The 12,224-nt window shown below is 41.2% G+C and overlaps 1 protein-coding gene and 1 non-coding gene across 3 annotated transcripts in view; one reads left to right on the top strand and one right to left on the bottom strand.

Moving 5' to 3' along the window:
* Positions 1–12,224, top strand: part of DNAJC16 (DnaJ heat shock protein family (Hsp40) member C16) — a 39,248-nt gene that overhangs the window by 21,004 nt on the left and 6,020 nt on the right. For both annotated transcript variants that reach the window (XM_055582620.1, XM_055582621.1), the window contains exons 6-11: positions 381–485; positions 1,651–1,809; positions 8,050–8,180; positions 10,150–10,333; positions 11,715–11,897; positions 12,033–12,109. In XM_055582620.1, coding sequence (XP_055438595.1) covers positions 381–485; positions 1,651–1,809; positions 8,050–8,180; positions 10,150–10,333; positions 11,715–11,897; positions 12,033–12,109 — 839 coding nt within the window. The remainder of the gene's footprint in view (positions 1–380; positions 486–1,650; positions 1,810–8,049; positions 8,181–10,149; positions 10,334–11,714; positions 11,898–12,032; positions 12,110–12,224) is intronic.
* TRNAG-UCC (transfer RNA glycine (anticodon UCC)) lies at positions 10,533–10,605 on the bottom strand. The gene has a single exon. It is a non-coding gene; the product is annotated as a tRNA-Gly (tRNA).

The following is a 12,224-nucleotide window of genomic DNA, read 5'->3' as shown; positions in this document are numbered from 1 at the left end:
TATAGGTGGGGTGGGCCCACTTATTTTTATTTAAGTCATTTTGAAAGAGCAGTTATTTCATTGTCTTCTAATAAACTAAAAAATCACCTATAACTAAGCAAACCAGCTTCAAAAGCTCAATTTTTTTATGATATGGTCAGTAATAATTTCAGAAAGATTATAATTTCAGTCTGTATGAGTTGGATCACATGAAAATATGAAATCAATATTTCTGTTCTTTTAATTAATTTTAGTTAAATGAAGGCAAAAAGATTAGTTGCCTGCATTTTTTATTTTTTACAAAACAGTCTTTTACCCTTATTTGATTCTGTTTATCTCCTAACTGGATTATAACTGTTAAGAATTAAATGTTGCAACTGACATCCTCTTTTCAATTCAAGGTTACAAATAAAAATTATGTCAGGTTCCTCTCTGGCTGGCAGCAAGAGAATAAACCACGTGTCCTCCTGTTTGACCAAATGCCCACCGTACCACTGCTCTACAAGGTACTTTAGGTGTCCGGGTAATGTTTCCTCTTATTTTGGTGATTTTCCTTTTTATAAGTAATAGCTCACCCCCATGAGAAATGTTTGAAGACCAGCAATTTGCCTTAAAGCACTGAACGCTGAGGACCTACTGATGCTGTTACTAGGCTAGCACTTTCCACACACACAGTAGCAGTTAATCTTCAGAAGAACCCAACAGTACAGATTATGATCCCTATTTTATAAACCAAAATACTGAAGTTTATATGGTTGTATAACCCACCCAAGGTCTCCCTGCAGTGGGTTGAACACTGACTCCTCTGAAGCCTGATTCCAAACCTGCCCTCTGAATGATACTGTACTGCGCTTGCATGCCTCTGGTTATCACTGTGACAGGAGATGAGAGGAAAGTGCCGTTGGCATGGTCACGGCCATCTTACGTCCTTGGGGTTCAGGTTGTAGAGACGTGGATGGACCTAGAGTCTGTCATACAGAGTGAAGTAAGTCAGAAAGAGAAAAACAAATATATAGCAACGCATATATGTGGATTCTAGAAAAATAGTACAGATGAACCTAGTTCCAGGGCAGGAATAGAGATGCAGACATAGAGAATGGATGGGTGGACGTAGCGGGGGAAGGGGAGAGTGAGATGAATTGGGAGATTAGGTTTGAGATAAATACACTACCATGTGTAAAATAGGTAGCTTGTGGGAACTTGCTGTACAGCACAGGGAACTCAGCTTGATGCTCTGTGATGACCTAGAGGAGTGGGATTAGGGGTTGGGGAGGCGGAGGGACATCAAAGAGGGAGGGGATATATGTATACGCATAGCTGATTCACCTTGTTGTACAGCTCACAACATTATAAAACAGTTAAACTCCAGTTTAAAAAAATAAATAGTGGTTGGGGTACAGGTAATTCCCCAAACCTCTCACCCCCAGTACAGATCTCAGTAAGATGAATATCTTGCTCTGTCTGAAAAACAGAGTTAATTGTTATTCAGCTTTGTTGGTATAGTTTTCACACCTAAAGGACCATAGAATTCCTACAGGAGTACAAGGGTGTTGCAGCCTGAGTGGGCCCATAGAAGCTAGCATTCATCCACCCACTGATTAGAATGAGTCACACTTAATTTAGATGCTGTGCTACCAATTTCATTTCTTCTTCTCTGTTACCCCCTAACAGTTGACTGCTTTCGCGTACAAAGATTACTTGTCATTTGGATATGTGTACGTCGGTTTGAGAGGGGCAGAAGAGATGACAAGGCAATACAACGTCAATGTCTATACCCCCACCATCCTGATCTTTAAAGAAAACATCCACAGGCCTGCAGACGTCATCCAGGTACGTGGGTGTCGCCTTGTTTCAACATGGCCCTCCCGTTTTCTCTCAAGGTGTCATACACAAATAAATAGCAAAGTAGAGCAGAGTAGGGGAGGAGAAGAAACTAGTTTTAATCTCTGCCTTTAGGGACTTCCCTGGCAGTCCAGTGGGTAAGACTCTGAGCTTCCGCTGCAGGGGGCACAGGTCTGACCCCTAGTCAGGGAACTAAGATCCCTTATGCCTTGTGGTGCAGCCTAAATGAATAAATAAAATAAAGCTTTCAAAAATCTCAGCCCTGTCTGTTTTATGTCAGACGGTATGCTAAGTACTGAGGATACTTCTCAAGCAGCTCTCAATCTAATGGGTGACTGTTTCCTTCTATGAAGGAAATTCTTAAAGTCATAGAGTTTAAAAATGAGTTGTTTAAAAAATATGATTTGGTACTATTCTGCTTACAAAGATAATCTTTTGACAGAAAGTAGAATGGTGGTGGCCAGAAGTTAGAGGAAGAAGAAATAGGGAGTTAGTGTGTAAGGGGCACAATTTCACTTTGGGAAGGCGAAAAAGTTCTGAAGATGGATGGCGGATGATGGTTGCAGAGCAGCGTGAATGGTTAATGCCACAGACTCATACGCTTGAAAATGGTTAAAATGGTAATTTTATGTACTCTGTAACCACAAAAACAGAACAATAAATAATAGTCATCTTTGACCGCTAAAAAGCTCCTATTTGAAAAAATCAACAATCTTATTCTAAAACAAGTTATAAAAATCATTTTAAGGCTTCAGTATAGAACAGTAATTAAAAGGAATAAGAAAAAAATACTCTTTCATTTCATACCATTAATCCCTTGGAAGGTTTTAGTTTTATAATTTAATATTCAAAAGTGGGTAGGTGTTGAATTGTGAGGAGAGCTTTTAAAAAGACTTTCATTGTACTGAGATCTTGCAGGTGAGTAAAAGTTATTTGATCTTGCTCCAAAATATATACATTAAAATCAATGAGAAAAAAAATGTATACACTAACTCAAAGAACATACAGTGACTATTCATCTGATCTTAAGATAGGAAAGGGCTAAAAGTGTTGGGAAAAATCTTACTGGGAAAATCTTAATAACTTAATTATAAGCTTTACATTTTTATAGAAAGACTTAAATTTTTTGACCAAACAATAAGGGAAATATTTCAACCAATATAAAAGGAATTATTATCTCTCATTTCTAATGAGCTTCTTCTAATCAAAGAAATCAACCCCAAACTTCTTGAGAATAACCACTTAATGAGTACAGAGTTTTCTTTTGGGATGATGAAAATGTCTGTAACTAGATAATCGAGGTAAGGGTTACACAACACTGTGAATGCACTAAAATGCCACTGAGTTACACACTAAAATGGTTAATTTCATGTTATGTTACTCTTATCCTAGGTTAAATTTTCCCCCCAAAATGGGTGAAGCAGATGAATAAAATCTTGAGAAAAGATTCAAGTTACTAATAAACACTTGGCTTTTTTTTTTAAGTATTTATTTATTTATTCGGCTGTGCTGGGTCTTCATTGCAGCATGCAGGATCTTTAGTTGCAACTTTAGTGTGGGATCTAGATTCCCTGACCAGGAATCAAACCCAGGGCCCCTGCCTTCAGAACGCAGAATCTCAGCCACTAGATCACCAAGGAGATCTCAATAAACACTTTAAAAAAGTAAATCTCACTAATAATCAGAGAAAAGCAATTTACATTTCTTTCTCTCATCAAATTGTTAACGATTTTTAAAGTAAAAATACGCAGTAGAGTTGAAGGTACAGAGAAACTGGCACTTCTCTGCCTTGTCTTGCTGGAAGAAGCTTCAAAAATTTTCAGGAAAAAAAAAGTTTTCAGAAAAGTGATTGGGTGATAAAATATCAACTGCCTAGCAAAACAGCACTCCTGAGTACCTGCTGTGTGCCAAACACTGCTCTGTGTACTGAGGGTACAGCCCTGAACAAAATCAGCAGAATTCCCTGTCCTGGGTTCTAGTGGGGATAACAATCATTATGACACACTCTGTCAGGGTATATTATATAGTGATGTGTGCTAAAGAAAAAAATAAAACAGGGGAGAGGAATGCAGGGCATTAGGGGAAAGGGCTCACATTTTTAAGGTGGACCAGCCAAGAAGGGCCTCATTAAAATGGTGACACTTGAGTAAAGAATTGAGGGAGACAAGATTACCTTTTAGGACTCTATCCTAAAGGAATAGGAACTCAGGCAAAGAATTACATACAGAGATGTTAAATATCATTCATAATACCAAAAATGAGGGGGAAATATAAACATCCAACAGTAGGGTAATTATTGATACCTCCCAGATGTGCGTGCTCAGTCATTCAGTTGTGTCCAATTCTGCAACCCCATGGGCTGTAGTCTGCCAGCCTTCTCTGCCTGTAGAATTTTCCAGGCAAAAATACTGTAGTGGGTTGCCATTTCCTTCTCCAGGGATCTTCTCAACCCAAGTATTGAACCCCAGTCTCCTGCTACTCCTGCATTGGCAAGCAGGTTCTTTACCACTAAGCCACCTGGGAAGCCCCACATCCCGAATAGGAACTATTATATAGCCATTTAAAATGGCAGTTTGCTTGGACTTCTTTGGTAGTCCAGTGGTTAAGAATTCATCTTGCAATGCAAAGGTTACAAGTTCGATCCCTGGTCAGGGAACTTAAGATCCCACATGCCGCAGAGCAACTAAACCTATATACTCTGGAGCCCATGAGACACAACTAGAGTCTGTGCACCCCAAGAAAAAATCCTGTGTGAGGCAACCAAGATCTGATGCAGCCGAAATAAATGAATAAATAAAATTTTTTTTTTTTTTTTTTAGTTTTTACATGTGTCCATTTTATTGATTGCTGGGAATAGAGCTTATTGAGAATACACTGACGTGCATTTGAGGGGAGAAATTAACGAAACCTGAAAAAATAAAAATTTTTTAAATAAAAGTTAAATAAAAAATAAAATGGCAATTTGAGAATAATTAATGATGGGGATAATTTTCATAACATAATATTAACAAGCAGGATGCAAAATTGTATATGCTGTTTATAATACACTGTTCTCAACTTTGTAAAGTGAATATTATTTCAGTGTTTGGGTTTCTAAAAATCCCTATAATGAACACATATTTTTTAATGTTACTTTTAAAAAATCAACAAGAGCCCTTTGATAGTTTCTCTTCTAAGAGGCTAGAGTGAAGAGAAAGAGATATTCTATAAAAATCCTTTATTTCATTCATTCAATGCATTCATTGCCTGCTTGCTGAGCACTAAATACAGAACAGCTCTGACATCCAGAGTTAGTCTTTGTCCTGAGTCTTTATCAGGCTCAGAGTCGGGGGAGGAGAAAGACCTAAAGGCAGTTTTCATCCACTGTAGTAGGTGTCTCCCTTAGATGCAGGTGCACTCTGGGTGCCATGGGAAGGAGGAAGGTAACCTCAGACTGTGAGACTAAGGTAAGGAGCCAGACAGGGAGAGTGGATAGTAAGGGAAGAAGAGCAGGTTTAAAAAGAAGACAATGAGTTCAGTTGTGGACATAAGAATTAAAACTAAAAAAAAAAAAAAAAGAATTAAAAATGCTTAGGAGCTCCTTGGCAGTCCAGTGGCTAAGACCTTGCACTCCCAATGCAGGGCACCTAGGTTCAATCCCTGATCTGGGAACTAGTTCCCACATGCCAAAAGTAAAGATCCCACATGCCACAACAAAGATAGAAGATCCCATGTGCCACAACTAAGACCCTGTGCGGCCAAATAAATAGATAAATATTTTTAAAAAGGAAAGAAAGAAAGAAACTGCCTTTAGGAAATCTAAGGGGAGGTGTGCCTCCTTAGATTTCCTAAGGAGGCAGGGATCTAGATCTGAGGAAAGGCAGAAGGTGATCTCCCAGGCATCGTATGTTATGTAAGGAGAGGAGGGAGCCAACGATGAAACTCTGAACAACAACCAGCAAATAAAAATGAGGGGGTGCCTGACGGCAGCTAAGCAGGAGCCAAGAGAGCGAGTCAGGAAGCAAGCAAACACCAGTTGTAGAAGAGAGGAAGGTCATCTCAATCCAAGATTAATCTATAAGATTTCCTAAATTGCTTTCTAGTAATACATGTACCCTTGAGAATTGTTATCTGCTTATTCCCTGGGGAAAATTATAAATCAAATACATTAATAAAATTACCAGAACAATGGATGCTTTACCAATTTGCTCTTTTATTTTCAATAATCGTATTTATTTTCATTTATGCATTTTTGGCTGCTGCACTGCATCGTCACTATGGTGGCTTCTCTTGTTGCAGAGCACAGGTTCTAGAGCACACAGGCTTCAGTGCTTATGGTGTGGGGACCCAAATACCCACGGCATGTGGAATCTTCCCAAATCAGGAATTGAACCCATGTCCCCTGCATTGGCAGGTGGATTCCTAACCACCAGACCACTGGAAAGTCCCCAGTTTTCTCTTTATGAATATAAAAACGCATTCTTAACATAAACTGAGTCCTTGCAATGACGAGAGGCTTAGTGTAACACTGGTAGCACTGGTGGTTTCTCTTGGCTCGAGGTAATTTGTTTCTGTTTCCTGTATCATGTATGGCAACATGAGAATGGGTTTATTCATGCTTCTGTCGATGGATGTGTGAACATTTGCATCGTGAAATGAGATGGGACATGTCCTCCCTTCTTCCCGTCTCAGAAAGACTTTACAGAAGATTAGATTGTCTTCCTTTAAGGTCTGGTCAAAACCACCTACAAAGCCATCTCAGCCTGAATTTGTGTTTAAGGAAATATTTTTGACTACTGACTCATTTTCTTTAATGGTTATAGTACTATTTTTTCTTTTTTTCAAGTATTGTTTTATTTTTCCTAGAGATTTTTCTGTTTCACCTAAATTTTCAAATTTAAATATATATATAATATACATATATATGTGTACACTTTTTTTTTAGTTTCGGCAACATAGGTTGTGATTCCTCCGCATCATCCTTGGTAATGGTTAACCTGTGCTTTCTCTCTTTATTTTCATGATTGGTTTTACCAGACGTGTGTCAATTTTATTAGCTCCAAAGAATGAATGTTGGTTTGTTCTTACATTTTTATTTTGCTTTATTGATTTCTATTTTTCTCTTTATTATTTCCTTCTTTCTACTTTTGTGTTTTTCTGTAACTTCGTGATAGGGATATCTAGTTCATCAATTTCTTTTCTATTACATTCATTTTTTAATACTTATTTGTTTTATTCTTTGGTCTTCATTGCAGCAGGTGGGATTTTTCACTGCGGCGCCCAGACTCCAGAGCACATTGGCTCTGTAGTTTGCAGCACGTCGGCTCAGTTGATGGGCCCCAAGGGCTTAGTTGCTCCACAGCATGTGCGATCTTGGTGCCCCGACCAGGGATCGAACCCACGTCCCCTGCATTGGGAGGCAGGTTCTTAACTACTGGAACACGAGGGGGGTCCCCTGTTGTTCCCTGGAGTAGGAAATGGCAACCCACTCCACTATTCTTGCCTGGAAAATTCCACTGGACAGGGGAGCCAGATGGGCTACTACAGTCCATGGAGCTGCAAAGAACTGGACAGGAGTGAGCAACTGAGCACATACACACTCCAAATACTACTTTATCTGCATCCCAAAGTTTTGATAAATAATATTTTCACTGATCACTCCAAATTAAAAATATTTTCTTATGTCTGATATGCTCTCTTCTCAGATCAAGAAGTTGCTCAGAGTTTCTTAATTTCTAAGCACAAAGCAATTTTCTAGTTCATATCTTGTGTTGATGTCTTGATTAATTGTGGTCAGAGAACCTGGTATACATAATTTCAGTTCTTTGAAATATATGAAAATTAATAATAAGAAAGTGGTCATCATACAGTTTTGTAGTCCATCTTTTATACTCAATAACATTGCTACTTTGAAGTTTATTTTTAATTACTCAGTTTACTATAAATCTCGAATGGAAGTAAATTTGCCTAAAAATTCAAAATTATTGACTTTTTCAATCTGCCAGCATAAAACAGTCTACAGAAGTTCCCTGAGCACTTGATTTTTCCTTTGACCTGAAATAGTTGCATCATTGCTTTCAGCCCCACATTGTTGGGAAAATACCACATGTTTATTTGTTCAGACAGGTCTAACTTTCTTGGTTTTATTGCTTTAGCCAGGCTCAGCCATATTTTTATTAAACTGTAAGTCAAGCCCATTCTCAGTGAGAAAACTGAGTAAGAATCAACTGTCTCTTGGTTTTTCTCCAGGCCCGAGATATGAAGAGACAGGTCATTGATGACTTTATCACCCAAAACAAGTATCTCTTGGCAGCCAGGCTCACCAGCCAGAAGTTGTTCCATGAACTCTGCCCTGTGAAACGATCTCACCGACAAAGGAAGTAAGGACTGAAGGCCTTGCCCCTGCTCATCATGTCACATGTTACTGAAAGGCAGTTAAACATTGACCCTGGGACAGTCAGAATCTATGCTTCACGTTGCAAACAGATGAACATAGATGAACAGCTATGATAATAGAGGGGTATGTCAGTCCAGGGCACTTTAGGACCAAATGATTGTGCCAGAGAAGATCCCCCTGAGAGCTGAGCCCTGAAGAGTGAGTAGGTTCTGCCAGGTGTCAGGGACAGCCTGTGAAGCTCGGTGAAGCAGTGTGAAGAGGGAGAATGCTGCTGTTGCTACCAGAGTGCCCCACACAGGGCAGACCCCTGCAGATCTGGGAGAGGAGCCAGGTAAATGACTGAACAGTAGGGCAGTGAGGGTGCTGAGGAAATGGTAAAATAATTAGCTGGGCATGGCATGGCTGAGGCATCCTCATGCATACACAGCATCTGAAAAGTTGGGAAAGACAGGGAAAACACTTCTTATAGCTCTTTCAGATTAAGGAGCCAGTGCCTTTAAATTTAGGGCTATTTCATCTGTGAAAGGTATCTGAATATGAAAGGAAACCATTTTGATCACATTATTTGAAAATACAACTAAAATACTTTTTAAAATAGGAACCATCCCCTATGTTTCCAGACTTTTCAGATTCCTGTATAGACTAAGATTTAATTAAATATAAGGAAGATGATCCTGGACTTTGAGGATTATTATTTATACAGCCTTCAAAAAATATCCCAGTCCACACACTCCTCCCCTTTGTTTCCACCCCCACCCTAGCCAGGCCAGTGTCACCTCTCGCCGAGGCCACCGTGTTGCCTCCTACCCTCCTCTGCCTCCACTCCACTCTCACACCCTCGGTCAGTTCTCCACGGCAGCCAGTGATCGTCCTCCCCACACTGTGAATTGGAGTGAGTCCCCCTCCGTCTCTGGGTCTTTGCACTTGCAATGCTCTTGGCCTGGAGCGCTCTGACCTCACTTCCTCTTGTGGCACCTCATTCACGTCTCTGCTCCAGCGTCACCTTCCCAGATGACATTTCCCTGAGCAGCCTGTCTGATGGAGCATGACTCCCAACCCACCCTGCATGCTTTCCCCTTCACTTTTTTTCCCCTTCACTTTTTTTTCCCCTAACACTTAGCACTACTTGTCATGATCTTCCTGCCTATCTATCTGTTTTTTTGTCTGCCCTCCCCACTGGAATATAAGTTCCACAAGGGCAAGAACAGGGCTTCCCAGGTGGCTCAGTAGTGAAGAATTCGCCTGCCAAAGCAGGAGACACGGTTTGATCCCTCATTCAGAAAGATCCCCTGGAGGAAGAAATGGTAACCCACTCCAGTAATCTTGCCTGGGGAATCCCGTGGACAGAGGAGCCTGGTGGGCTACAGTCCATGGAATCGCAAAGAGTCGGACACAACTGAGTGACTGAGCATAAGGGCAAGAACATTGTCTTATCTGGCATCATCTAGTAAGTGCTAAGTAGTATCTTGGAGAAAGAATGCCTGATTTGAATGATTAGATGAATTTGCCATTGGAACCATAGCATAGGAAGCCCTTCAGAATGAGGCCCAGTGGCCCTGGCCTGAGATAGGGTTAACCAGCCCTGCCTGAAGTGGAAGAACTAGAACAGGTGCCTTCTGCAAGGCCCTTCTGCATCAGCGGTTCAGTGACTGTTGCCTTCAAGGGCATTTCCAAATGTTGTAAAGTTTGATGTGGGGAGAGCATCCATGGAATCGCAGTCCATGTTTAGACTTTAGTTTACTAACTAAACTTTAGTTTAGTTTAGAAAGAAGCAGGTCCTTAATGCCTTGAACATCTTATCTCATTGGCGACCCTCATGCAGCTTTGGTTTCTAAAATGTGCTGGTTTTCTCTGTGAATGACTTCTCCTCTCCTTCACCTTCACTTGCCATTCAGGTTCTAGCCATGGCCTCGGGGATTAGTTACATAGTCTTTTCTTTTGTTGACGTGCAGGTACTGTGTGGTTTTACTGACCGCTGAGGCTACTAAGTTGAGCAAACCCTTCGAGGCGTTCCTGTCCTTTGCCCTGGCAAACACACAGGACACCGTGAGGTTCGTGCACGTCTACAGCAATCGGCAGCAGGAATTTGCCAGCACCTTACTGCCAGACAGTGACACGTTTCAAGGGAAATCAGCGGTGAGTCGTGGGTTCTCTCCTGGTCCCAAGCTCTTCACAAGCATGTGGCACTTAATTCCATGTTCGCCTTCCTTAAGAGTTTTGAATATAGAGTCCAGGAAATCCAGAAATCTCTGAAGCCTGTTTTGTTTTTTTTCTGAGTGCTTGGAAACCATTTGACCTGTTTTTTGGCCCTGTCCTGTGGCATGTGGGATCTTAGTTCCCCAACCAGGGATCAAACCTGTGCCCACTGCATTGGAAGTGCAGAGTCTTAGCCACTAGACCACCAGGGAAGTCCCTGAAAGCACTCTTAAACTAGTCTCTTATCCTGCTGATTTCACCTCCTAACTTTTCAACCTTGGACCTTCACAAAAGGCATCTTTCCTCTGGTAAAGATTAAAGAGCATCCCCAGTCCCTTTCACCTGTCTTTCCCCTGTGCAGGTCAAGTCTTACGGTATCTAGTTTGTAGAATCTCCCTTAGGCAACCATTAATATGCTTTTCAGTGTCTCCCTCATGTACTTCTGCTTCTTTTATTTCATCCTAATTGACCTTACCCTTCCTTTCCTCCCTTGTCATCACTCTGCACAGAAGCATGAAATTCTTTGTCATTTTCATCATCTTGGTAATCATGGGAAGTGCAATTTGCTCAGTCATGTCCAACTTTTTGTGACCCCATAGGCTATACAGTCCGTGGGATTCTGGAGTGGGTAACCTTTCCCTTCTCCAGGGGATCTTCCCAAACCAGGGATTGAACCCAGGTCTCCCCCATTGCAGGCAGATTCTTTACCAGCTGAGCAACAAGGGAAGCCCAAGAATACTAGAGTGGGTAGCCTATCCCTTCTCCAGTGGGTCTTCCCAAACCAGGAATCAAATCAAGGTCTCCTGCATTGCAGGCAGATTCTTTACCTACTAAACTGATTTTCATAGGAAAATCTCTGAAAAAAAAACAAAGGTTTGCTTTATTATAACATTAAGTCAGGGACTTCACTAGTGGTCCAGTGACTAAGACTCTGTGCTCCCAGTGCAGTGAGCCCAAGTTTGATCCTTGGTCAGGGAACTGGATCCCACAAGCCACAACTAGGGTTTGCATGCTGCAACTAAGACCCAGCAGAGCCAAATAAATAAATAAATAAATGTTAAAAAAAATTAGAAGTTACAGAACAAAATCTATTGAGAAGAAAGAGCTTTAACTTTTAACAAAGTTAACTTTGAAAAGTCACCATAAAACTAATTTCTTTTGTCAGAAAAGTGGAAATCTCTTGCAGATATGGTATACTCATTCATATCTGTGCTTGAGCTTCACTAGACCCTTTTTTCCATCATCTCTGGGGGAAAAAAACCAACAGTAATTTCCCATTCTCTTGAGAATTCTAATGGTTTTTCACCTCTTTTTCTCCCAGGTGTCTATCTTAGAAAGGCGCAACACGGCAGGGCGGGTGGTGTATAAAACCCTGGAGGATCCCTGGACTGGGAGTGAGAGTGACAAATTCATCCTTTTGGGTTATCTGGACCAACTGCGGAAAGACCCAGCTCTTCTGTCGTCGGAAGCTGTGCTCCCTGACTTGACCGATGAACTTGCCCCTGTAAGCATGCGGCCCAGGCGAGTGGGCGCTGTGCAGGGCTCCCGAGCTCTCAGAGCTGCAGTGCCCTGTCGGGGATGGGGGGCTTCTCCCTCCAGGGCTCAGGGTCCAGTCCTGACCCCTTTTCTCCTTCCACAGATTTTTCTTCTTCGGTGGCTCTACTCTGCTTCTGACTACATCTCAGACTGCTGGGACAGCATATTTCACAACAACTGGTAGGAATATTGCCAGATTGAATTTCTCTTGCTGTTACTTACCAGGACTGCTGTTTTTCATTTGAAAAAAGGTCCACTCTTTGATTTCAGTGTAGACTCCATCTGGGCAGGTGGA

Source organism: Bubalus kerabau, chromosome 5 (assembly GCF_029407905.1).
Source record: "Bubalus kerabau isolate K-KA32 ecotype Philippines breed swamp buffalo chromosome 5, PCC_UOA_SB_1v2, whole genome shotgun sequence".
NCBI lineage: Eukaryota > Metazoa > Chordata > Mammalia > Artiodactyla > Bovidae > Bubalus > Bubalus kerabau.
This window is presented reverse-complemented; position numbering and strand designations above follow the sequence as displayed.